The 27,155-nt window shown below is 44.8% G+C and overlaps 2 protein-coding genes across 2 annotated transcripts; both read right to left on the reverse strand.

Annotated features, from left to right (window-relative positions):
* Window positions 1-4,969: 4,969 nt before the first annotated feature.
* On the reverse strand, window positions 4,970-7,366 carry LOC141580974 (beta-defensin 109). Its single transcript, XM_074384287.1, has 2 exons — window positions 7,309-7,366; window positions 4,970-5,175 (listed from the first exon to the last, which is right to left on the reverse strand). The coding sequence occupies exons 1-2, from the start codon at window positions 7,364-7,366 to the stop codon at window positions 4,970-4,972; spliced, it is 264 nt and encodes an 87-aa protein (XP_074240388.1).
* Window positions 7,367-22,415: 15,049 nt separating this feature from the next.
* Window positions 22,416-26,659, reverse strand: LOC141579942 (protein FAM90A5-like). The gene is made up of 5 exons (XM_074384288.1): window positions 26,571-26,659; window positions 25,449-25,626; window positions 24,577-24,776; window positions 24,131-24,239; window positions 22,416-23,629 (listed from the first exon to the last, which is right to left on the reverse strand). Exons 2-5 carry the CDS (start codon window positions 25,569-25,571, stop codon window positions 22,676-22,678), a joined length of 1,386 nt encoding a protein of 461 aa, XP_074240389.1. The 5' UTR covers window positions 25,572-25,626; window positions 26,571-26,659; the 3' UTR covers window positions 22,416-22,675.
* Window positions 26,660-27,155: the final 496 nt, after the last annotated feature.

Here is a 27,155-nt window from a genome sequence, read left to right on the forward strand (position 1 = left end):
AAACAACCAATATGACACACTGGAAAGTTCTGGGTGACCGTAGTGAGGCCCTGTCTGAAGAAGCAATAAACAATCAGTTGTTCAGGATCTGAGATGTTGCTTCAATTTCTAGTTACTCTTTGTGGTGTGGACCCGCAATTACCACATTTACTGTAAAATTTCATGCTGCTGAATGTAGACCTGTGACATAATATCAGAGGCACAGAATTGTGGTGTGTCTCCAGGCCCTTTGACTTATCAGGAATGAAGATCCTGGCTGTGTGGATTTTCTTAAGATTTTTCAGACAGTAAGAAACTGGTAGAATTTAAGCCACGCAATAAGATTTTGAGGTGTAAAGAAACAGTCCCTGGCTCAGGGCTCATGAAATTAGGATCAGTTTTAGGAAGGACGGTGGAATGGGAAGAGTGCGACCTTTGGCACAGTTTCTTTCCCTTGTCTTGTCGTGTGTCAGGTGTGCTCAATCAGGAGGCATCTCATTCCTGATGGACTGAGTCCCGGAAAAAGAAATGAATGCTGCCAAGACTGAACGGGGAGGAAGGAGCCACAGTTTTCAGGAGAAAGATCTCCAGAACCATGAGAAATCCAGATGCCGTGGCTTCACACAAGACGCTGGAGGTTGTAATCTCTGGAGCCGGGACCTGGGCATCAGTGTCCTTTCACGCTCCTAACTGATTCCCAGGTGAGCCCAAAGGACAACGTGTCTGCAGGTTGTGCTCATCGCACTGAAGTTTGCACGTGTCGCACAGAGACACTGTGAATATGCACATTTGGATGCTTGAGCAGGGTTGTACTCAAGATTCTGTGTTTCTATGGAGCCCTGAGTTCTACCGTGGACATGTTTACTCTTGGGTAGGTAAACTTTGATCACTGTACCTAATGAGAAATTGATCTGTGATGATTCCAAATTGAAGCACCTGTTGATTTTGTGCTATTTGGATGATTTTTGTTAATATTTAAATGGAAGGCCGGAGACAGTGGCTCATGTCTGTAATTCCTGTACGTTAGGAGGCCAAGTTGGGTGGATCACCTGAGGTCAGGAGTTCGAGACCAGCCTGGCCAACATGGTGAAACTTCGTTTCTACTAAATATATATATTTTAAAATTAGCTCTGCATAGTGGCAAGCACCTGTAATCCCAGTGTCTCGGGAGGCTGAGGCCGGTGATTCACTCGAGCTCAGGAGGCAGGGGTGGCAGTGAGCCGAGATTTTGCCACTGCCCTCTAGCGTGGGTAACAAGAGCAAAACTCTGTCTCAAAACGAAAAATTTAAAAGGAGTTTCTAGCCCCAGATTGAGCATGAAATGTCATAAGCAAATACACAAAACGAAGGGGCCATTCTCCAAAATAATTTCCTCGGAAACACCACCAAAGATTAATAAGTCTCATTACAGGGCTAAGATTGTGCTTCAAAGATGCAGCTTTCACAGCTGGACACTTGATTTCAGAATTTTCCCTAATGCCATTTTTTACACACCATATGCAATTGATTTCAGAACTGTCTTGTCCATTCAATCAGGCAAGTGTACTATGGGCACCGCCCTTGTCTGTCAGCATCTCCCAGGGTTTCTGCCTGGCTGCACCTTTTTGCTGTACAAGCTCAGATCCCCAACTTGGGCTGCTCACAACACTCACCACCATAGATATTTTGCCAGAAGACCACATCTAACCATGTGTGAGCTTCTGCATATGAACCCCCACCAATGTGCGTCCACACAAAGTATTCTCCCACTGTCACAGGCATGCACATTCACGGACCACACTGTGCTGTGAATGAGCATGGACCTGCTGCTACAGTGAAGAGCTTTTACTGGACCCTCCATTGGAGTTTTGTTGCTACAGGCCAGGCAATTTCAGCCTCTCCATCCCATAGATGCTTAACTGGGCCGGGCCAGATAACAAACTCTGGGAAACTACCAACCGTATCCTCCTGTTCGGAGTGATGAGTTTCCCAGGTTCCATTTGGGTCCAAAGATGCCGTCCAGGAACCAGGGACTGGAGTCAAAAACCTTAGAAATCGACATGGTATTCTATTCTGCTGCAGCTGAGCTGGCACTTAAACCACGTGACACAGATGTTCTCACTCTTCCTTCCCCTTTACCGGCAGAGGAGCCTCAGCCTGTGGCCACCATCACCACAATTCCATGGAGAGCACTGCCAGGCTACTGCTGATGTTCAGTGAAGGCCAAAGAGCTCTTCAGTCAGCTGAATGTGGCCAGGCCTGGGATGCACTTTTTCAGGGCAGTTGGCTCCCCTCTGGCCCAGGACACGTCCAGAAACGCCATCCATGAGTCTAGTCCTGAAATCAAGGATCCCAAGAGCCTGCTTCATGCACTACTATTCCGTGGCAGAGTTCTTACCTAAGGTGTACAGCGGAGTCACCTTTACACTTCCCTCTGCTTTTCTCAAGCAGAAGGATTCTCTATTCACAGCCCCCACAGCTGGGAATGTGCTCATTCTCAGCTGCAGTCAGCTGGTAGTCCCATGTTTCTGAGTCTCAGCCAAGGCCCACAGCATACTACCTGGATACTGCTGTTGGTTCTTCAGGGTTCATGGGCTTTTTCGTCCGTAGATTAGAAACACTGCCAGTACTGAGTCCTTTCTTTCAGGGCAGCAGGTTTCTGTCTGGCCCAGGAAGTGTCTAGAAGTGTCATCCAGAAGCAAGTGTCTGCAACTGGAACCTCATGACCTCATGACCCTATGACCCTGACCAGCGCCCTATCCTACTGTGGCTCAGCTGACCTCCAAGGTGCAAGACAAGGTCCTTTTTACTTTTTCTTCTGATCTCCTCTAACAGACGGAAGGGGTATCTTGTGGAGCTGCAAGCTGTGCTGTCTGGGGTTGTGGGACAGGTAATGCCAGTACTCCTTTAGCTGTCCTGGCTGGCGTCTCAGTAGGTTGTACGGCCGCTCACCTCTGTGTACTGGCTCTGCGCACAGTACTACTGTGTCTGCCGTAGTGAATGAGATGGAAAGTAAGTCTCCATTCTCCAAGACCCTTCTTGAGCATCAAGGCTGCCCTACTGCTGGGGTCTAGCCCCAGACTTTCCTTGCTGAGCCAAGCATGCATAGGTTCCTCTGCTGGAAAACAAAAATAAAAACTAACAACTCCCCACAGTGGAGTGTTCTGGGACTCAAGACTCTCTATATTATTTTGCCCCCAGGGTGCTTCCTTGATGTGATGCACTTCCTCTTTCCTCGGAGCAGGAGTCCCTGACATCCAGATGACTGTGAATGCTGCTGTTCCTCTGGAGCTAGCCACCCAGTGGGGCTGCCACACAGCAGGCCATGCTGGAGAATGTCTGCAATGGATCCAGGGATGTAATCTATCCTCAAGTCTCCCAGCAGTGTGCATCAGCAGCTGATCAGATCGGGGTGGCAGGGGAGTCACATAGACTCTGAGAGATTCCTTGGTTAAACGTAGCCCTAGTGTGTTGAATTTCTCAAATGCCAGTTGTAGTAGTAATGAACTCATCACATGGATAGACTCAGGGCCACCTGGTTAGCCAGAGTGATGTAGGCAATGGTAAGACTTGTGGCCACTCACAGATTTTCTCCTTCCTGGGTGCTCTGCTATTCTACTGCAGATGCGGTAATGGACTGTGTCAGATGACCTTCAGCCAGAGGTGGCAGTTGGGAAAGACTGCCAGCTGTGGTGGTAGTGGTGAGATTTTGACTTGCCTTATGTTACCCATGGGAGGTACTCCAGTGTCTCAGGAAGTGGGTGGAGCCAGAGAGTTCCTAAAAGTTTCCTCTGTTACTTGTGTTAATCTACCAGGGAGGGTGGTTGAGCAAACCAGGTGGGAACTGGAGCAGGTGAGGCCATGCTCTGGCTCTCTCCATGTGGGACAAGCTGTGGCTCCAGTGGGAATTGGAAGGCCGTTCTTGGGCCACTGGGATACTTTTCCAGAGGAGAGTGAAGCTGTCTCTGCCTCTGTACAAGGAGAGTCCACATGAAGAACCGGGAGTAGCAGGTTGGCAGTAAGTTCCACCCAGCTCCCCCACACTTGGCAAGGCAGGCCTCACACCCACAGTGTTCCGCTGGGAGTAGCTAGCTAAGTTTCAGGAAGTCTGCATTCAGAACGCAAAACTGATACCATAAGCCCTTCCTATGGAGATAGCAATGGCAGCCTTCAGGCCACACCCCTCCTGGTCCACCTGCAGAGCAGGGACACCCAGCTCCTATGCTCCCTGCTGCAGCACAATACCCACTCACCCCTCGGTTCTGGCCTGGGGAGTTTGTCCCCACTCAAGATTATATCAAAACTTTCAGCTGGGAAGTTCTCTCAACCTGTGACCACCGTCTGAGTTAGCGGGCAGACTTCTGGGAGGCCCTCTCTGAAGTGGAATCAGGAATGGCTTCCCTCCATCCTGCCAGAGACCGGCAGACTCAAAGCACATCCTAATGCCGCTCTGCACATACTCCCCACTCTTCACTAAACCAGGTCCAGCGTTGGGTAGGGTTCAGGCCTTCCCCCATAGCCTGGTTTGATAGGTTTCCCAGTGGAACTGTGTGTCTTAGAGTCAGTTTACTCCCATCTAACACCCCAGGCACTTAAAATGTTCCGCTAGCTCATGGTGTAAGCTGCATCCTGCTGCTTCTTTCAAAGGGTCTGTGGCTTATTTCAATTTTCCTGTGAAGTTCCTGTGATGTTTCTCGAAAGAAGTTCACAGTGTGAACGTCTACACACAGTTTTGTCTTTCCAAGTGGGAGAGGCAGGCCAACAAAATGCCTTCAATCCACTACCTTGGAAAACACAAGTAACAGTTTCGTCACTTTTAAAGGTTTGTTAAGGTCTGTTAATGACTCACGGGAGAATAGTACTTGGGTATATTTGAAATTAACGTTTACTCATTTGCACTGATAAGTGAAAATAGAAGATAGTTATCAAGATGGAAGTACTGAATATGTATATTTTAATATTCTTGGATGCAAAAACTTCACTTCTGATGTATTTTTATTTTAGGTCAGTTTCATTTCACCTTCGGTTTAAGAGGTTCTTGGTAATCTGACATGATAAGTGGTGTTGGAATTGGCATTGCAATCCACCATGCTCTACAGCACTTCATCCTTCTTCGGCAGGCACCGACTGCATCTTCTATTACTTTGCAGATATCTCTTCTGCAAACCCCACCCAAATTGAGACAATGACCTTCAGCAGGACCCAAACCACTTCTTACTGCAGAAAAGAAGATCCAGCAAGATAGTTAGTCCACAAAGAGAATGTAAATCCATAAACACTCTTAAGAAACAGAATGACTTCAGTATGAGCATTTTTATGTGGGAGCTCTTAGCATCGCTGCTGCTCATATGTCAGGGGCACATGCAGGTTAAGAGAGGTAGCAATTCCCATCCTGGTCTGGCACAACAGTCATTGTAGTTTTCATGGAAAACGGATGTGAGAGGGGACGGTACATCTTCGTCCTTTTCTCGGGGTTTTCTGTCAGGAATGGCTGCTGCTTACCCCAGTGGCAAAAAATGCCAGTGTCCTCTGCCAGAACGGGTTACTGAGGGTCATAGCGGTTTCCACCTTGTGGCTGATACAGATCGTCTCTTTCTCCTTTTTTTGTTTCTAGCCTAGCCAAAAAAGATGGTTCTGGCATCTCAGGTGTGTGATTTCACTAGTTGCTTTTTCCATGTGGCTATTCTTTTGTTTTGTTGTGTTCTCTCTCTCTGTCTCTCTCTCTCTCTCTGTCTCTCTCTCTCTCTCTCCCCACTGTGTTGCAATGGCTTCTTAAATGGTCCCTCGAACCCTCCCAGGGCTGTTTTGCTTTGTACATAGCTATACAATTTGGTGGTGATGTTTTTGTTTCCTGTAGCAGAGTAGTGTTTATAATATACTACTATATACTATAGCATATATAATATACTAATATACTTCATCAAGTTATTTAAATCTGCCTTAGAAAGGGGAGAATTGAAAATAATATAGCAGTGCATCCTGGTAAACATTTAAAAAATAATGAGAAATATATTGCCCTTACAAAGTCAAAGTTTGTCTGAATACAACCCATATAGCAATTTCATTATAAATAGCCCTATTAAAGTCAGAAGGAAAAGAAGAAAGCCTGCTGTCAATGCTGTGTTAATATAGTTCGAAAAGTTTTGGACAATGCCATATGCGGTAAGAAGAGAAGTCAGGGGAGACTTGAGCCTATCGTTTTTTCTATCCTCTGTACCTCCCCAAATACCACTGGAATGATGTAATATGTTTTGAAGAATCTATAGTAGTGCCCCAAATCATAGAACACTATCAATGCATCTTAATCTGAGATATGCCCAAAAGATACAAAATTGGTGTGAATAGAATGAAAGAAAGATTTAGGCTTTTGTCCATGACTACAAGTCAGCTGCTCTCCAGCGACTACTGCTATAGAACCAATATATTTTAGAGGATCTCTTTGAAACATTTCTATTCTTGAAAATGGTTAGGCAAGTTCTTAAAATATCCCCTCTTTCAAACACAAAAATACTCTGTGAACTGGAGCTTCAGCACTGGGCGCTTTGTACTGGCTAGCTGATGGAAGCGGGTGAGGGTTTCCCGGAAGATATTGTGGGAAGATCTGCTATTATCAGCAATGCGAATGGGGGTACTACTGACTCTTGGGCCATCGGGAATTCCAGTGTGTTAATGCAGAAGCTCCTATGTTGAGATAAAGCATTGAGTCATTTTCGCAGAAGAAGTGTGGATGATAGCATTCCCATTTTAGACCATAGAATAATGGCAGATTAAGGATGAGCAGTGAGTTCAGCATTAAAAATGATCAGGTAGGCAAGACACCATGAATAAAAGTTAGTAACAGAAACAGCATATGTGGACCCTCAAGAACTAAATGTATTGAAATTTGTAATGTGGAGAAATAATTAGGCAGCTATGTATCAATTGTTTAAAGAAACAATCTACTATGACAAAGCTGTAAAGTTCAGACCTGTCATATCTAATTGCCTGCATACGAATGTTCGTGCCCCACCGAGGCATCCCATTGAGGTCGCATTCCCTTGTATCCTTACTTTGTATTTTGAGATGCCTTGGTGAGGCATGGAAATTAAATGTGGGCAGTTATATTTGACAGGGTTGAATTTCAGCAGCATCCATTATTATATCCATTCACTAGGTCAAAAGACATGGATAGAAACTGATCAACAGGTGCTACTGCTAAATGAGTCTCTTTTCTATTTTCCCCTATTATAATCCTAGTAAAGCTGTATATATGAGATTCCTGAACCCACAGGACTCATTCTAGGATCTCGTCTGGCCAGAGACACAGCCTTCGAATCTGCCGAACTTTATCATAATCAGCTACCAACTTACCTGGGGATGAGAGAATCGAAAAAAGAAGGACAATAAAGAGAAGCAAATGGAATCTCATGGCTGAAGGGCCAGCATCCATGCGGGTTGAGCCTGGACTTTCTGGGCATGGTGGGTCTGTGCCTATTTATGATGTTCTCTGGGTGTGTGATTTGTTCTTGGTTAGCAGAGCCTAACGAAAAGAGAATAACTAAGTCTCCCACAGGACATTTCCAGGGACACAAAAGTACATAAATGTGGGCATATCTCAATGGATGAGAAAGCAGATTAATATTATTTAGTTCCCAAAGACTCCGGATGTCTTCCTTGTCAGCTGCTTTCTTTACTATTTTCTACATGCACGGGCAACATCATCGATCCTACTTTATACATCTATTGTTTGCCAGGCAATATCGTAGGAACTAGAAGTGCATGGAGTACTTCATGGTAAGATCATGGGAGAAAAAATGTGAAATGGCTTCATGCAGTAACATATGTAAAAGATACAAAAATCCAAAATAGATCATTGTTATAGTAGCAGTTTCCTTTACTGAAAGGGAGCGAATAAAAGGATGTCGGGAGAAGCATCATGTAACGGATTATACAGAATGTGCTTGAAAAGAGTTTGGTGTTTTCTTGCGTGCGGGAAGAGCAATACGTGGAGTTCTTGCTGAAGGGTTAGAGCTATATAAAATTAGTCAATGGCAGAGATAGGCTCTAAAACATAGAATGGGATATTGTGTACTTAGCAATTTGTTAAGACGGTAGATCTTAGGGGATCTGACAACGACCAAGGGACATAGGAAACTTCTCAGAGGTGATGGATATGCTATTACCTGGATGTTGGTTGTGGTAATAGGAATAATATATAAGTGCATACTTGCCAAATTGTATCCACTAATTATGTACAGTTTGTGTATAACAATTTTACTTCTATATATCTGGAAGAAAGAATTTGGTATTTCATTTTACAGCAACATTATTAAGTTGAAAGCATATTTCAACCTCTTTTAAAATCATTAGTTATTGTTTTAAATAAACATTGATTTTTCAAGTAAAGCTTGGCATTAAAAAATTCAACAAACTGAAGAAAAGAAGGAAAATTACTTGGAATTCCGCTACTGAAATTCAATAGCTAAAGATTTTGAAACATTTTTGCTAGCATAAGCAGCCTTTGTCATCTCTACAGAATAGTCCCTATAGTAATTAAAAAATGTGAACCTAAATATAGCTATCTGAATAAAAGTCTACACCACTGAATGTTACTGTCAGCTTCCACGGTGGTCCCCAGCTATCCTTCCTTCCTGATGTTCATGCCCTTGCGTAACACCTCCTTCTGAGAGTAGGCTGGACTTAACTGCTTCTAGTAATTGCAGTGCAGCAGACGGGATAGGTTGTCACTTCGTAATTCGGAACAATCTTGGGCATCCTTGCTCTCCTTGGCTTATTTAATCACTCTAAGAAAAGTCAGTTTCCATGTTCTGAGCTACCTTATGGAAAAACCAATGCAGCAGGCTGGAGTGCAACGGCACAATTTCGGCTCACTGCAACCTCCTCTTCCCAGCTTCAAGCAATTCTTCTGCCTCAGCCTCCTGAGTACCTCGGACTACAGATGTATACCACCACATCCGGCTAATTTTTTTTGTATTTTATTTTTTATTCGAGATGGGGTTTCACCATGTCGGGCCAGGATGGTCTAGATCTCCTGACCTCGTGATCCACCCACCTCGGCCTCCCAAAGTGCTGAGATTACAGGTTTGAGCCACTGCACCCAGCCTCATTTGTAATTTCTTTGACGCTGATGCTTTTTGGTTGATTGCTGGTGAGAATGTCTCATGGTGACTCTAGCGGTAGCCTGAGATAGGCCGAGCTGCCCTCCGGGGAATCGCTCAGATGCCCCAAGGTGTCCGTTGGGAAGCACCTGGGACAGCACTTTTTATACAGAGGACACCTTCACCTCACCCCCAGTCCTTGGCGGCCAGAGCACATCTGAAAACTGTAGTCACAGCCATCCCTTGGAAAAATGTTTTGAAGCACAATGGCCAGCAAGCCTGGGTCACCCCCTGTTGTGTGTGAGATTCATGCAGATGTCAGAGGCAGCTGCTCTGCTGCTCAGCCCTGGGCCTGGGTGGGTTCACATCCCATCTTGTTCAATCACAAGATGATTCTAACATGTAAATAAACCTCCTTTTATATGGAATAAAAATGTTAACAATGATACTGGAATGTCTAGAAATCACGTTCATACGCTACATTCTTAGGCATTTAAGGCACAAAGTTACATGGGCTCAGACCATATAAGACAACGTAAAGCAGTGATTGCTGTCACAAAGAGTACCTATAATGTCAAAACCTTCCACTTCATCCCAGGTAAAGGACAAGGTCATGACAACAGCCCGCGGGCCTGGCTGTCTCTTCACTCACACTGCTCAGGTGCGTTTTCCACCCTGCTTTTCCTCACACTTGGCAGTCCTGTTCTACCATTAGGGTCTTTGCACTGGTTCTGCTTTCAAGAACTCTACATTTTTATATGTCTGACTCATTTGCTTCCTTTCATCATTGGTTTGAATGTCATAGCCTCTTCAAACTATCACTGACATGTTATTTAAAAATTTAACCTCAAAATACATTATCTTTATTATTCTATCTTCATTTGTCTATTTTTATTTTTGGTGTATATTGCCTTTTTCTTCCATCTAGACTGTATCCTTCAATGAAAGCATCAATTTTGATACATTGGGTTTGCATCTATAACAGCACCTTAAAGATAGAAAGTACATAATAAATGTTAGTTGAAAGACTAAATCATTAATAAACAAGTCTCTTGTCAATAAAACAAACCAAAAATAGCATGCCTACAGACTCTAGAAAATAGCCTCAAAAGGGCAAATCTAAGAGTTATTTGCCTTAAAGAGGAGGCAGAGAGACAAATGGGATGAAACGTTTATTTTCAAAGTAGTAACAGAAACCTTCCCAAACCTAGAAAATATATCAATAGTCAAATACAAGAAGGTTATAGAACACCAGGCAGATTTAACCCAAATAAGACTACCTCAAGATATTTAATACTCAAACTCCCAGAAATCAAGGACAAAGAGAAGTTTCAGGTAGGTGTGGTGGCTCATGTCTGTAATCCCAGCACTTTGGGAGGCTGAGGAGGGAAGATCACTTGAGCTTAGGAGCTTGAAACCAGCCTAGGCAACAGAGTGAAAATACAGAAAAAATTGGCTGTGTGTGGTGGTGCACGCCTGTAGGTCCAACTACTCCGGAGGCTAAGGGGAGGGCTGCTTGAGCCCAGGAGGTCAAGGCTGCAGTGAGCTGAGACCGTGCCCCTGTACTGCAGCCTGGGTGACAGAGTGACACCCTATCTTAAACAAAAACAAACTTTTTAAAATGGGCTCTAAAACCAGCAAGAGGAAGAAGCAAATAACATACAATTGCGCTCCACTATATCCTGGCCTGCCTGGATTCATCACTTGCTGCCTAAAGAGCCCTGGGGTCCCGAATGACGAGCGGCAGTAAGCATGCAGTGCAGGTAGCGGGCCTTGGGTAAGACTGAGATTTACTGCCTTCAGGTGTGACCTGAAGCACATTCACAGTTGTGGTGCCTGTAGAGAATAACTCCTTCTGCTTGGGAAGTGTTTTCTTTTTTTTTTCTTTTGTCTCCTTTGACTTTGTACTTTCAAATAGCCTGTCTTCAAGAGGACTAATTTATTCTGCTTGATCAATTCTGCTGGTAAAAGACTTGAATACATTTTAACTATGTCAATTGCGTTTTTCAACTCCAGAATTTCTTTTTCATTGTTTTGAGTTATTTCAATGTTCTTGTTAAATTTATCTGATAGGATTCTGACTTCCTTTCCCGTGTTATCATAAAGCTGTCTGGCTTTTCTCAACACAGCCATTTTTATTTATCTGTTTAAAAGGGCATATATCTCTGTCTTTTCCGAATTAGTCCCTGGTGCCTCATGTAGTTCATTTGGTATTTTGCTTTTGAGGTCTAGCAACTGCTAGTAAACTGGCCTAATTAATTCACATGTAGAGGTAGCGTAAAGAGGGTTTCAAGCACTTGAAACACCACTGATTTCATTTCATGTGAGTTGCTATGCAGAACTAATGGGCTATGAGGCTGCAGGTCTCTCAGCCAATAAATAGGTCTTCTAGATGTCCGATGAGACTCTCTTCTCTGGGCATAGGTGATTTTGCTCTTGCTTTGAGTATTATAGCACCACAAGGTGTCAGACACTCTACTTTTACCGAGGCTTACACGAAATTTATCTTGTTATCTGGTAGAGCTTGGCTCATGAAAAAAGGGAATGGTAAAGAGAAGGACAGCAATCCTCATGGCTGAAGAAACAAGAAACCTTGACTTTATTTCCAGGAGGCAATGGAAACTTCCGTCTGTGGCTCTCTAGCACAAATGGAATGTCTTTGTTTGGATACTAAGTGTCCTTCTGTACCTCATTAGGGATATTCACAGACAGAGATGTACTATGCATGCAAAATCAGCTTCATGTGATGACTAAGAGTCCATGTTTTATTGGACACTCAGTTCATTAGAATGATGTGGGCGCACAGTTTTGACCAGAAAACCTTGTTAAATGGGAACATAAGCTACAAATGTTTTGGCAAAAGATGAAGGTTTATGAACAAACAACCATTTATATTAAGTTACAATTAGTTGGGCCATGTTGGGAAACCATTTGATTTAGTTAATGACTAGACATTTTGTTAGCGAACACTTCCCTGACTTTACTAGCCCTATTAAGAATTAATCAGCCCCTTTGCTCCTGGTCTGAAGCCCCACAGTGCTTTGTTATGGTACTGTGCCTGCTGCATTGTATGTCAGATTAGCGAATGTGTGTTTGCCTCCTCCTCTACTGTCTGAGCTTTCTGCTTCCCAGGACAAGTCTATACTCCCCAGAGCTGAGGAGGGAGTTGAATTATGTGGTCATTTATTCTCTAATCCCTTCATCAAGTGGAGAAAAACAGGACAGTGAAATGCCACTGCACATGGAAGCAGGAGGTCTGGATTTGAGTTTTAAATCTCTGATCTGTGCTAACTGGAGGTATGGATATAGTCAGAAAAATTTTCTTCCTTAAATCTTCACAGCACCTATGTAGGTCCTGATCTGCTGAATCTAGATAAGGGGATTCTCAATAATTACTGTGCATAACATCTACTGAAAGAGTTGTTTTTGCAATGCAGATTCCTAGCCCCATACTACAAAATTTTTGTTTTATAAGTTGATCAAGAATTTTTATTAGACAATGTAAATTTCCTTACCTGTACTAGCATACAAAAACATTGAATACTATTAGTAGCAGAATCTTTCAACAAAATAACTATACACAGCTATTAAACCACTTTGTTTCACCACTGTCTTCATCACGATCATCACCATCATCATCACCGTCATCACCATCATCATCACCATTATCACACATTGTTGAACACCCGTCATGGACCATTTGACATAAACATTGTTCCTGTTCATAAGGAGCATATATTCTCCATACGTTTATAAAATTAATGCCTGAACAAAGTTGCTTAAACAAGGCAGAAGTTGATTTTTTTTTCCACTTAAAGTTAATCTGTAGTTCTATCATTCAGGGCTAGTACGGATACTTTCCAATGTCACTAAGGATGCAGGGCCCTTCCGGCTCTCTGCTGTGCTATACTTTAGAAACGGCCCTAATCTGGCTGCTAAATTCCCACCTATTATTTCTGAATTCTAGACAGCAGGGAGAAAAAAGGCATGAGGGAACGGCAAAGGAACATCTACCCTTCCTTTATAAATTGTTTAATCAAGTCCTCCTTAAAAAACACTTTGTTGCGATATGATTACATATAAAAAGCTATACCGATTTAATGTATATATCTCAGTGAGTTTGAGGATAAGGATACATTGTGAAAGCATCACTACCATCAAAATTATAAACATATAAACATACCATCAGAATTATAAACATAAGGATATCAAAGTTCAAAGACCAATTTAATGAAATAAAACAAGAAGACAAGATTAGAGAAAAAAGGATAAAAAGGAATGAGCAAAGTCTCTCCAGAAATATGGGACTATGTGAAAAGACCTAATTTACATTTGATAGGTGTACCTGAATGTGACAAAGAGAATGAATTCAAGCTGGAAAATACTCTTCAGGATATTATTCAGGAAAACTTTCCCAACCTAGCAAGGCAGGACAATATTCAACTCCAGATCATACAGAGAACACCACAAAGATATTCCTCAAGAAGACCAACCTCAAGGCACATAATGCTCAGATTCACCAGGGTTGAAATGAAGGAGAAAATACTAAGGGCAGCCAGAGAGAAAGGTCAGGTTACCCACAAAGGGAAGCCTATCGGACTCACAGCAGATCTCTCAGCAGAAACCCTACAAGACAGAAGAGAGTGGGGGCCAATATTCAACATCCTTAAAGAAAAGAACTTTCAACCAGGAATTTCATATCTTGCCAAACGAAGCTTCATAAGTGAAGAAAAAATAAAATCTTTTGTGAACAGGCAAGTACTCAGAGATTTCATCACCACCAGGCCCGCTTTACAAGAGCTTCTGAAAGAAGCACTACACATAGAAAGGAACAACCAGTATCAGCCTTTCTAAAAAATACCAAAAAGTAAAGAGCATCAACATAATGAAGAATTGACATCAACTAATGGGCAAAACAGCCAGCTAACATCAAATGGCAGTATTAAACTCACATATATTATTACTAATCGTAACCTTAAATCGACTAAATCCCCCAATCAAAAGACACAGCCAAAACCCATCGGTCTGCTGCATCCAGACCCATCTCACATGCAGAGGTACAGAAAGACTTGAAACAAAGGGATGGAGAAAGATTTACCAACCAAATGGAGAGCAAAAATAAAGAAACAAATAAAAAGCAGGAGTTGCAATTCTCACCTCTGATAAAATAGACTTTAAAGCAACAAAGATCAAAAGACGCCAAGAAGGACATTACATAACGGTGAAAGGATCAATGCAACAAGAAGAGCTAACGATCCTAAATATATACGCACCCAATACAAGAGCACCCAGATCCATAAGACTTATAAAGAGATTAGACTCCCACACAATAATAGTGGGACACTTCGACATCAATATTAGACAGATCGACGAGACAGATAATTAACAAGGATATCCAGGACTTGAACTCAGATCTGAAACAAGTAAACTCAATTAACATTTATACAACTCTCCACTTTAAATACACAAAATATACACTCTTATCAGTACCACATCACACCTACTTACAGGTTTAAATGAAATATTGGTTGGCTGCTTGTTTGTTATTTTCTTCCCTCATTTTTTCTTGTCTCCATTATTAAGCACAATTATTGGTATAAAAGAGGTTTTCAGTACCCATTTTTAAACTGCATTCTAGCCTGGGCAATAAAGCAACACTTCTGTTCTCTCTCCCTTTTCCTCTTCCTCTTTCTTCCTCTCCTTCATTCTTTTCTTTTAATTATTTTTTTTTCAAAAATTAAAAAAAAAGACAACCATATTCTTCACCTCCCAAAGCTCTCCCTCCCAATATAATGATTTTTATAGGTAAGAACAAATAACATAAAATTCACCCTCTGATTATAACCATGCAACACAGTATTCAGAGCTATAAGCACTATGCTTTAAATTCGACCTCCTTAACTTATTTGTGTGGTATATCTAAACCTTTGTGCTATAATCACACCTACTTATTTACCTGCACAGCAGCTCCTGGCAACCTCCAGTCTACTCTCTGCTTCTGAGTTTGTTTTCTATTTCAAATACAAGTGAAATCATACAATATTTGTTATTCTGTGTTTGGCTTCTTTCACGTGCCTTCATGCCCTTGAGATCCATCAATATTGTCACAAATGACAGGGTTGTATCATTATATTTATATAATACTGAATGATATGCCATTGTGCAGATATAGTAATATATATAAATGTTAATAAATGTATATATAATATCTATAATATACATGTAAAACATGCATTCGTCCATCCATGAATGGATGATCACCTGTATATTTTCTCCATATATCTTGACTATCGTGAACAGTGCTCACAGGAACATAGGAGTGCAGATAATCTCTTTCATATACTGATTTTAAATACTTCATATATATAAGTGGGATTACTAGAACAAAGTGGTACTTTCATTATTAATTTTCGAGAAAACTCCATGTTGTTTTCCAAGGTGGCCATACTAATTGACATCCCCACCGCCAGTATACAAAGGTTCCCTTTTCTCCACATCCTTACCAGCACTTGATATCATCCATCTTTTTTTTTTTTTTTTTTTTTTTTGAGATGGAGTTTCGCTCTTGTTACCCAGGCTGGAGTGCAATGGCGCGATCTTGGCTCACCGCAACGTCCGCCTCCTGGGCTCAGGCAATTCTCCTGCCTCAGCCTCCTGAGTAGCTAGGATTACAGGCATTCACCACCATGCCCAGCTAATTCTTCTTGTATTTTTAGTAGATACGGGGTTTCACCATGTTGACCAGGATGGTCTCGATCTCTTGACCTCGTGATCCACCCACCTCGGCCTCCCAAAGTGCTGGGATTACAGGTTTGAGCCACCGAGCCCGGCCATCCATCTTTTCTATAGCAGCTATTCTAACAGGTGTCAGGGGACAGTTCACGGAAGTTTTCATTTGCATTCCCGTGATGACTAGAGATGGTGAGAAATTTTTATATATATGTTGTTCATTTGCATCTCCTCTTTTGAGAAATGCCTGCTCATAGCTCTTTGTTCATTTTTAAAATTTTTAATTTTTATTTTAGACACAGAAGATGCACGTGCAGGTTTGTTCCATGGATGTATTATGTGATGCTGAGGCTTAGAGTATGAATGATCTCATCATCCACACAGTGAACGTCATTCCCAATAGGTAGTTTTTCAGGCCCTGCACCCAACCCTCCCCACTCCCTCTAAGAATCTTCACTGTCTATTGTTTCCATAGAAGAGAACTAAACAATGTACAACCCAATGTTTAGCTCACATTTATAAACGACAATATGTAGTATTTGGTTTTCTATTCCCGTGCACCACACCACACTGGGCTAATTTTTGTATTTTCGGTAAAGGCAAAGTAGTTTCACCATGTTGCCCAGGCTGGTCTTGAACTCCTAAGCTCATGTGATCCACCCACCTCACAAAGTGCTGGCATAAGAGGTGTGAGCCATCACACCTGGTTTTTCTGAACTTTTTTTTTTTTAACCTTATATTAGGTTTGTCTGTTCTAGAATTTTGTATAAATTTATATTATGGGACACTTTTCAGCTTAGCTCTCCCCACTCAGGGTTGGAAAGATTTTATTGATCCATGATGTTGATTATTTCCCTTTATTGGTAAATATTACTCTATAATATGCATATAATTTATCAATTTCCTGTCGATAGACTTTTGAGTTGTTCCCAGGTTTCAGCTACTGACAAGAGAACTCAAGGACATCTTTTTAAATGAAAAAAATTCCAATCCGATATTGTGTCATAGTTGTATTTCTGTTGTCTTGAAAATCCAATTCCACTAAACAGCATGTGTTTCCAGAATCAAGGTTTTGTGTGTGTGTGGTCTGGGTGTGTCCCTGGAACGCAGCCCTTATTAGGTTTATTAAGCATTTTCCTATGTAAATTGGAATCGAGTAGAAGATGCATTTTTGCACAGTAGGAGAAACAACAGTTGAGAACTTTGGAGAAAGAGTAACTTGCTGCTTGCCTGTGCAAGCTGCCTCAAAAGATTCAACTCCTCTAACTTTGGCTTTCTGGTGACTTGTCCAAACAATTAGATGTGAACTGACCTCATTCCCTTACAATGCTACAAGTCCATCTTCTGCACCTGGCCTAATACAGTATAAAACTGATGGGCACACACTTCTTTTGGTTTCATACTTTCTATTTAAAACTATTCTCTTGGCTGGGGTGCTGTGGCTCAGGCCTGTAATCCCAGCAGTTCGGAAGGCTAAGGTGGATGGATCACTTGAGGCCAGGAGTTCAAGACCAGCCTGGCCAACAGGGTGAAAGTTGTCTATACAAAAAATACAAAAATTTTCCCAGTATGGTGGCACATGCTTGTAATCCCAGCTGCTTGGGAGGCTGAGACAGGAGAATTGCTTGAACTCAGGAGGCAGAGGTTGTAGTGAGCAGAGATCCTGCCTCTGTACTCCAGCCTGGGTGGCAGAATTAAACTCCATCTCAAAAAAAAAAAAAAATAACAAATCTATACTTTTCTTTTGGTTCATTATTAGAATGCAGTCGACAAGGCAGAACTATTGTGGGTCTGAATGTGTATCTGCAGCACTTAGGATAGTGCCTAGCGCATCACTTGTGATGAAAATGGATAGAACCTTCTTAATAGCACTCTAGTTCTGAATTTAAAGAAAGAAAAAGACTGGTTAGCAAATACAGGTATCAGTCATTTCTACTGACAGATCATTTGGAGAACACGTTTTGGGTATGGGAGAACAAAGGTGTCTAACTCTCCACTCCAGAAATAATTTTGCTAATATAAAAATTAGCTATCCAGGGCGGTGCACACCTGTAATCCCAGCTACTTAGGAGAGTGAGGTGGGAAAATAACTTGAACCCAGGAGGCAGAGATTGCAGTGAGCCAAGAGTGCCCCATTGACCGCCAGCCTGGGGAACAGAGAAAGACTCTGTCTGAAGGAAATAAAATTTAACTATATAGCACATAATCTTATTGTCATCTCATTTAAAATTGAATGGTACATTTGGGTTGAATTCTTATGACTACAGAGACAGTTACTTCTGGCTGAAAATCATTGGTTTCAGGAGCAAACTCCACCAGAGGGCACCATAAGGATTGCACAGTGTCTGAGCTCATCTTGGTCAATTCCCAAACAATTCCTGGCAATTCTGTTAGGTCTTGAACCTCACTTAGTTTTTACATGTTTAATAAAAAGAAGTTCAAAACGTTACCATGGCTGTTGCATTCCCACGGATTGTCTTCCCTTTAAAATTCATCACATGGTTTGTATTCTTTTGTAAATATAATGCATAAGTTTGGAGGTGGATACTTTCAGCCGTTAAGTTTAAAAGCATCCCTACATGGGCCGGGCATGGTGGCTTAGGCCTGTAATCCCAGAACTTTGGGAGGCCGAGGTAGGAGGATCATGAGGTCAGGAGATGGAGACCATCCTGGTCAACATAGTGAAACCCCCATCTCTACTAAAAATACAAAAATGGCTGGGCATGGTGGCGTGTGCCTCTAGTTCTAGCCACTCAGGAGGCTGAGACAGGAGAGTCATTTGAACCAGGGAGGCAGAGGTTGCAGTGAGCCGGGATTGCAACACTGCATTCCAGCCAAGCAACAGAGCGAGACTCCGTCTCAAAAACATAAATGTTCTAAATGGACATCCATTGTTCAGGCATCTCTGCTATAACAGCTGAGGAATGATCAAGAATGCCTGTTCATTTCTTTAACTCCAATTTTGTGTTGTGTCCCTTGGTCTGCCATACCATAAATTGTATTATTCATAAAATGGACTCTTTATCTGTAATTATGTCCCTCAGTATGCTACATCCTTTCAGCATTTAAACATATAGTGTCTCCTAACCTAAAATTTGGATTTTTGAAAAACTAGAAAAACCCAAACATCTTTGGAGACCTTTAATTTCCAGCTGTTTTCATCTCCTCTCCTTTTGAATCCAAGTTGAGGGTAAAGTCCATTTGTTAGCATTTCTCCTCAACTCACAACAGCTTCTTCCCACTCCAACAGGACTTTTGTCCCCATGAGTTAATATGCATAATTCTTGCTGGCAGTGGTAATGTTCTAACAGAAAAAATCATGAGACGGCATCAGACTTTACCTTATTTTCTAGCTCAGCAGAATTTGATTCCTGTCTGATAAGGAAATGCTATTTTCCCTAGAAACCTTTCACTTTTGTCACAGGTTTGGTTCCCAGGGAGCTGGATATAGATGAAGCTTAGTGTGCAGGATGTTTATTAGGAAGTGATGTCGGGATCCACCTCTGTGCAAAGGACTGGAGGGAAGCCCTATGTGCAAAATGATTGCAGCCCGACATTGTCAGGCGGCCGCAGACAGAGCTGCAGAGCAAGGAAGGCCTCCCCTGTTTCTCCCAATTGAAGCACATGGTGAAGCCTAGGCACCCCTTGCCACCATTAATCATTGTGTGATTGCCACTTGTGGAGGGTGAGACTTTGAAGAAGGTGGCTTTCTGCAGCTGAAGAAAACCTTACATGTGCTGACAAAGTTTTCCAAAGAGACACAGAATGGCATGGACCACGAGTGTCGCCCCTTTCCAAAGAGGAAGCAGCAGGGTAATGGCCTCCAATAGCTCTGTACCCAGACAGGTGGACAGTAACATCTGGACCTCCTGTGAGCTAAGAAGAGCAGAGGGCAGACACGCAGCCAGGCAGTAGAGGTGACACGGTGTTGGCAGATAAACACCTGTCATAAGTGGAGCTTCTTTGAATTAGGTGTGACATGAGCCTTGCAGCCCATGCACCGACCCCTTCCCTGTTATCCTGCTGTCCTACCTCATGAAGGTGGGTGAGGGCTGGCTGGTGGGCACTTTACCCGCAGGGTTCCCACCTGAGTTCCAAGGCAGCCCATGTGCTCATTCATGAACTGTGTGTTTTCCTCGTCCTGCTCACCTTTGCCTTTGAGGATCAAGTTTCATTGGACTCTGAATACAGACAACTCACGTGTTCCTCTCTGTACATCAACCTTCACAGAGGGGAATCTTTTTTTTTTTTCTTTTCTTTTTGTTTTTTAGATGGAGTTTTACTCGTTACCCAGGCTGGAGTGCAATGGCGCGATCTCGGCTGACCACAACCTCCGCCTCCTGGGTTCAGGCAATTCTCCTGCCTCAGCCTCCTGAGTAGCTGGGATTACAGGCACACGCCACCATGCCCAGCTAATTTTTAGTATTTTTTTTAGTAAAGACGGGGTTTCACCATGTTGACCTGGATGGTCTCGATCTCTTGACCTCGTGATCCACCCGCCTCGGCCTCCCAAAGTGCTGGGATTACAGGCTTGAGCCACCGCGCCTGGTCGGGAATCTTTAATCTCTAATGCCTTTGTTTGATTTTACTATCAATATAATAATATCATTATTACCTTGATTATTGATATTCAGTTATTTTTATCAATGGAGTTAATATGAATTGTTATTTTGTGGCTACTTATGCCATGATAAAGAAGTTATTAGTTCAGGAAGAACCTGCATTCTCAAGGTGAACAGAGGATCCCACCACACATGTGCAGACACATGCCTTCCTGCTGGACCTGTTAGTGCCTCCTGACCGTAAGGAACCTCCTGAATGAGCCAAGACTCCACCAAGGCAGGTATCTGCTCGTGCATGCCTGAGAGCACCCAGGATGAAGCGAGGCGCTGAGAAACTGCATGACTTCCCGCCTGATCCCAAAAAGTTTACAGGTGAACTGGATGCCACAGAAAGAGGACTGGCAAAACACAGTCACCAAAATTATGCCTAATTCTATTAAGAAACCCAGGAGCCACACTTGCTGCCATTAAGTGGACGAGCAGGAGCCTGTGAATGGGATCTTAGTCCTGCCTGAGATTCCACAGATGTTTCTATGTGACTTCAGATTTGATTTGTATTCATTCATTATTCATGATTCAGGCTGGAACACCTGCTTACATCCCCACCCCCCTGGGGCTCCACCCCCACCCCCCACCCCGAGCTGTCCTCTGAGTTTTCTGATTACATCGTTTCCTTCCACGCTCTTTGGTCATTTTGGTCATGGTTCCTTTTGCTGTCAGGGGAGCAGAGAGTTTATCTTATTGATTCTGGATACTGATACTTTCCAGGTGATCTAGGTAATCAAGATAACAACGCTCCGAAGCAAGGAAAAGGGAGCAGCCTCTTGGTCTTTCTCAGAAAATCCCTCTCAGTTGAGAGGCCTCCTAATGTGGAATCCTGGTCAGAGTTGTTCCCAGCGCGGCTTTGCTGGGGTCTATTTGGCAAATGAAACTGTGCCTAGTTCTCGTGTGTACACCTGAAAGCGGCTTCATGGGGACCATCACAACTATCAATGCACACTTAGCATCACTATGAGCCAATTTCGGGCTTGCGGGTGCAAGCGTTACTCACCAGGTCTGCAACGTGTGTGAGATTCACTTGGCGGAATTGGACTCGGTGCGGGTGTCGGTAGAGTGGGGCGGAGATTTTCCGGCTCCTGTGGAATTGTAGGAAGTCAAAGGTCCTGCCAAGGCCCGCCGCCCTCTAAGTCAACTCCGTCTCGGAGAAACAGTCTTGTCAAAGGTTTGGATTGCTAACGAAGTCAAGAACTGGGAAAGCTCCCGGAAAATTTGACGCAGACGCGGGGGTACTTGTTGGGGGTCGGGGATCCAAACGCTCCTGCTCCTGACCCACCGCTGTTGCCTCTCGCCGAGGAACAAGACGGCCAGGAAACCACGCAGCAGCCATGGCTTTTAAGGATACCAGTAAAACACCTGAATTCGAATCACTCTAATGAGCTGCAACGGAAAACCCATGGAGAAAGTGTGTGCTGACTGGATCAGAGGAGCAAAGGAAAAGAATCTCAAAGCGAAAGGAGCAGTTCGAATGTCTGCCAAGACTTTTAGAATGATGACAAGAAAAACTCCTTGTGGGGAAGGTTCTAAGACATGGGATCATTTCCAGATGAAAATCCAAAAGCTACTCATTGGCTTGCACAGTCCTTCTGAGATTGTGAAGCAGATGACTTCCATCACTACTGAGCCAGGAGTTGGGCTGGAAGTCACCATTACACATGCTTAAGTCAAATATTTTAATAAATTGATTACCAGTTGTTAAAAAAAAAAACACCACGAAATGAGAGTAAAAGAGAGTCTGTCATCGTTTCCAATAATTTTATTAACTTCCAAACAAATTAATCACACATATTTACAAAGGCATTCCCTAGCACAATGTTCAAGGCTGAGGAAAACCCCAACAATGCTTTCTGCAGAACCCATCCCAGGGTCCAAAACACCAATCTCAGGGCAGGGTGTGGCTGAAGAGGGGCACCTGTCAGGGTTCCCTAACTTTTCCTATATTTACTCATGTAGGGAGCAGACACAGAGTAATTCGTCTGTTTCCAGTCTCTTACACAACGAATCCCTGGCACAGAAGCTTTTCAGGGTGGGTTTCAGGAGACCCATTCCAAATACAGTTTTCCTCACCAGAATTCAAGTAGGCAGAGTCTCTGCAGCTGGTCCCTGCCTGAGCTGGGCTCCGACATGCACAGGAGCGCCTCAGATGCTGGGGAGCTTCGGAGTCACCACACAAAGTCTGCTCCCCGCTCTGTGCTCCTCAGTCCAACAGTCCCCTCCGAGTCACGGGAGCTGGAGGCCAGGGATCTCTGCCACCTGCAGTCTCGCTCCAGGTCAGACCAGCTCCTCCTCGGAGGAAGAGGACACCTGAAGGTCCTCACAGAGGACACTCCGTGGGACACAAACACAGGGCCCCTCAGACTTCTCTGGGACATGAGGGCTCTGAGTCGGGAAGGCTCCCGGCCTCTTCGCAGAGTCGGGTGACGGAGCCGTGAGGAACGTGGAGCTCCACCCTCCGTCTCCCAGTCTCCTGAAGAGCATTCTGAGAGGCTGGTATCCATCCTGGCCGGCCGCTGGCTGGTGGGACACGGTGCAGGCCCGGACGGTAGGCAGGCAGGGTCTGCTGTGAGGAGGCTGCAGGTCGAGGCTGGGCACCTGGGCGGGTGTCCTCCTGCTCATCTGGGGTGACCTATTTGGTCTAAGTTCGGTTAGAGCTGGCGGAGGCTGTAGAGGCTCCAGGGCGCCCGGCTCCCCTCCCTGGATGCTGTTTTCGGCGTTCTGGACGGGACCGAGTCTGGCTTTCTTGGGGACACTCAGGCAAGCCTGAATCGGAGCCTGGGCAGGCCTCTTGGCTCCTGGCCTGAAGCTGAGATTGGAGTCTAGGCCCGAGCTGTGTGTGGCGGCTGGTGGGCAGGGCCGTGAGGTCACAGCAGGACGTTTGGCTTGTACCTGGGGGTTGATGACAGGGTTCAGGCCGAGGGTGCTGGAGGCAGCCTGGGGAACCTCACGGGAACCACCCTCAGGGCGGCTGTTTGTGGGCTTCACCAAGAGGAGAGGCTGCGGGCCACGGCCCCGGGATGCAGCCTGAGGGATGTGGGCCACGGCCCCTGTCTGTGGTTCCGTGGGTCCACGACTTGAGGAGGAGCTCACACTGGCTTTCCTGAGGGGAGACAGTGAAGCCCAGGTGGTGCCCCTGTCAGCAATTTTGGGAGCTGCGCCGTCGGTGAGAGCAGCGTCCACGACTGGCCTCCTCTTGGTGGTGTGGACTGGCATTGGCCTGCCTGCCCCCTGAAAGAAAGGAAACCACACACGTTAGATGTTCCTCCGCATCCAGCTGACAAAAAATCCAGCACAGCCAAACACAAGGTGCTTGCACCCAGACACTCTCCAGACAGTCTCGACAGGCAGTCATTGGAAGCAGGGACTGATCCTCAAGTGAGTGCTGGCCAGGACAAGACACTTGAAAAATGTGCCGTGGAACTAGGTGTAGTGATCTACAGAATATCACTGTTGAAGTGACTGTGTCTTGGGGATTCACTGGAGTGACCTAATGTCCTCCTGCCGCTAGGAAAGTGTTGTTGGCAGGCTTGCAATAGTCCGACAGAGAGAAAGCACCAGGAAATATGGCATCTTCTGATGCCTTCACCTGGAATCAATTAACCTGAAAGGGTCGTTGAGACCCTGAGGCTGAGAATGCCCCCAGTTCCCTCCCACAGCTGCGGGCCTGAACGGAAATGCCCCAGGGTAACCTGTAGGAGAGAAAGAGCAGGGGCCCAGGGTGACACTCACCGTCAGATAGTCACAGGGTTCCCCCGATTCTTTTCCACCGGGCAGCCGCTTGGATTGAGGTTTCCCGGAAATTATCTGGAGGAGAGCCTTCCTCTGCTGGTCCTGCGGCCTGCAGAACAGAAAAAGCTCAGGTGCTGCCCCCTAGTTTTCCCAGGGGACGGGGAGAACCCTATCTGAGCCCAGTCCCGTTTCCTGTTTGGGCACCTTCCCTCATGGGCCAGGCTTCCCTTCCTCCAGGCGGCCCTCTAGGCTTCCCAGCTAAGGACGTTCCTCTACATTCCATTGCTTTCCCCCTGTCCTGGGCAACCTCCATGAAACACCCCTGCCCCCCACCCCTGAATCTGTCTCCCAGGGTGAAGGGAGCTCCTGGGTGTGGCACCTAGGAGAACACCCAGCTCTTAGGTGGCAGTACCCAAAGAGCTGTGAAAACCCCTCCCACTGCTCACCTTGGTCTCTCTTCATTCTCTGCCTTCTCCTTGCTCCAGGGCCCCGGGTTCCCCTCAACCCGGGGCTTCCATGGCTTGAGGTTTTCCTTCCCTTCCTCTTTGCCAGAGGTCTGGGGGACCAAGGCTCCGTTCCAGCGCTTCATGGGGCACCTCGTACTTGTGGCCTTGTGGCCAAACGCCCCGCAGTCTTTGCACTTGACCTGAGGGTGGAAAGAAAGTGCTGTCAGTGCACGAGCCTTTGAGGCAGAAATCAAAGATCAAAAATGAGACAGGTTGTGAATTCAGAGCTCAGTAGGGATTCTAGGGAGGGGACGGTGGTATGGGAGTCGCTAAGTGCTGGGAGAGCTCAGATACGGCGTTCCTTCCCAGAGCCCGTGTTACAGAGAAACCCTTAACGGGAAACACTCAGGGTTCTAATGGTCATGAGCATGAACCCAGTGTCAACAACACAGCCAAAGCTGGCTACATGGGATTCCAGGCAGGAAGGGAAGCTGCTCTCTAGGGTCTCTCAAGGGACCTATGGGGCCTGAGAGGAGGACCCAGCCAGGCCCACCTTGGATAGAAAAAGAAATTTGGGCCGGGTGTGGTGGCTCATGCCTATAATACCAGCACTTTGGGAGGCCGAGGCAGGTGGATCTCCTGAGGTCAGGAGTTCAACCAGCCTGGCCAACATGGTGAACCCTGTCTCATTGAAAAAAAGAAAAGACAAGAAAAGAAAAGAAAAGAAAAGGAAAAAAAAGAAAAGAGAAGAAAAGGAAAGAAAGAAAAGAGAAAGTAATCTTGGTGGTGGTGACAGAACTGTTTTCAATTCTACCCAGTCCCTGAGGACCACGAGATCCCCGGATGCTCAAAAGATCCAGGGCTAGACTTACCCTGGGATTTTCCTCATCGGGTGGGGGAACCCTTGGCCCAGCTGGGGCCCTCTGCTGCTTCTTGAGGGTCTGGGCTCTCATGAGTCTGTTTGCCCCTCTCTTGGGGTCACGGTGTGCCATCATCTTCACTTCCTGGCGGTTTGATGTCCACCTTTTTCAGGGTCGACCGTCGGGTCACCTGAATCACACACAAACAACACAAATCCATGGTTAAGCACACTGGACATTCACACACCCACAAGCCCTCACCTAATTCCTTGCTGGTGTGGTCATGCGGAGACCCGCCCAGCAGTTGGTCCAATCTGTGGGTCACAATGTGATGTGCATCCTCAGATGACCATAAGTTCCTCTGCCAGGATTGCCTGGTCCAAGAGGAAACCTTGCCTGCCACGGGTCCCGTGGCCTCTGTATGGCGAGTGAGATTTCAACCCCCAACCACTGATTCTGGAGACTGGACTTAAGTCTATCATGATTCAGCCTACTAGGAAAGACATTCATTCTGTCTCCCTTGACGCTCACAACAATCCAAAGTTTAGGGCATGGTCTACGGGCCCCTTTGGCAGGTCTATTTTAAATCAGGAATAACAGATGCTTCCTATCACCACTTGATTCGCTCCTCTGGACATTTGATTTGGCAGCCAAATAGAAATTCATAAAAAGAAATCATGTTTCTCTCCATCACCCCAGCTGGTTATGGTCTTTCCTGTTGTATCTTTTTGGCTGAGCTCCAGCCCCAGTCCCTGTCTTTATTTTTCTGGTATTTTATAGGAGCCATACGAATTATGGAAACAAAGGGTGAACCTAGCCCGTAACAATTTCTTACATGACTAAAAGGCAAACCACCCTCGTTCCAAAATTCTCTTTCCATTAACTCAGCAATTTGACATGATGGAGAACATTTATGTTCCCATTTCCATCTCGATCATCTTTCCAGAAGTGGAAAGAAGATGGAAATACGTTCTGAGTTTCTGTTCCAGGAAATACTAGTAACAAGAACACACATCTTACCCTATCATGTAGTCATTACCCCAATGTGACCTGTTCCTTTCACTCTTCTTTGTCTATTTTCCTCCCAACCCCTCAGGGATGATGTGAGACAAACCATTTTTTAGTGAAACTAACCTGAAATGGCAGGTCTGCTATAGTTCCTCGGCTGGCGCTCAGGTGGGCAGATATCAGAGCAGCCCGGCTGGAAGCGATGCAGCCTCCAGGACGCCAGAGGAAGTGGCCGAGAGGGAGCCAGGCTCTGCAGGCTGCCTTTTATACTGCCTCTGGAGACACCCTTCCGGAAATGTACCCTGACCTAATCAACTTAATTCAATTACGTGACCCGGCAATGTCTGTCTACAAAGCCCACTCCAAGATGATGTTCCCTACTGACAAACATTCTAAAACCCTGATGTACACCAGCAAGCTTTGAAGATTCTGTGTCTCCTCTCAGGAAGATTCCATTTGCACATGTAGCTCTGTCTCATTTTACATGGTGTTTTTTAGAAGGTGGGGAAATAGACACAGTTGAACTGGGCCATTTCCCATGGGATGCACTGCAGCTGTTGAAGCTTGATTTCCCCTTTAATTTGCCTTTCATTAATTGTTCATGATTCAGGTTGCAACACCTGCTTACCAACTCCCCACGCCCATCACCAGCCCCCCACCCAACCACCTTGAGCTGCTTCCGTGAGCTTTCTGATCATATTGTTTCCTTCC

Source organism: Saimiri boliviensis, chromosome 13, assembly GCF_048565385.1.
Source record: "Saimiri boliviensis isolate mSaiBol1 chromosome 13, mSaiBol1.pri, whole genome shotgun sequence".
NCBI lineage: Eukaryota > Metazoa > Chordata > Mammalia > Primates > Cebidae > Saimiri > Saimiri boliviensis.

Coding starts and splice junctions, on each gene's coding strand:
- LOC141579942 (XM_074384288.1), bottom strand. CDS start 25,571: ATGATGGCACACCGTGACCCCAAGAGAGGGGCAAACAGACTCATGAGA. Junction 24,777..25,448: donor CCGATGAGGAAAATCCCAGG/GTAAGTCTAGCC, acceptor TTCCACCCTCAG/GTCAAGTGCAAAGACTGCGG. Junction 23,630..24,130: donor AACCCTGTGACTATCTGACG/GTGAGTGTCACC, acceptor CCTTTCTTTCAG/GGGGCAGGCAGGCCAATGCC.
- LOC141580974 (XM_074384287.1), bottom strand. CDS start 7,366: ATGAGATTCCATTTGCTTCTCTTTATTGTCCTTCTTTTTTCGATTCTC. Junction 5,176..7,308: donor TTCGATTCTCTCATCCCCAG/GTAAGTTGGTAG, acceptor TCTTTTCTGCAG/TAAGAAGTGGTTTGGGTCCT.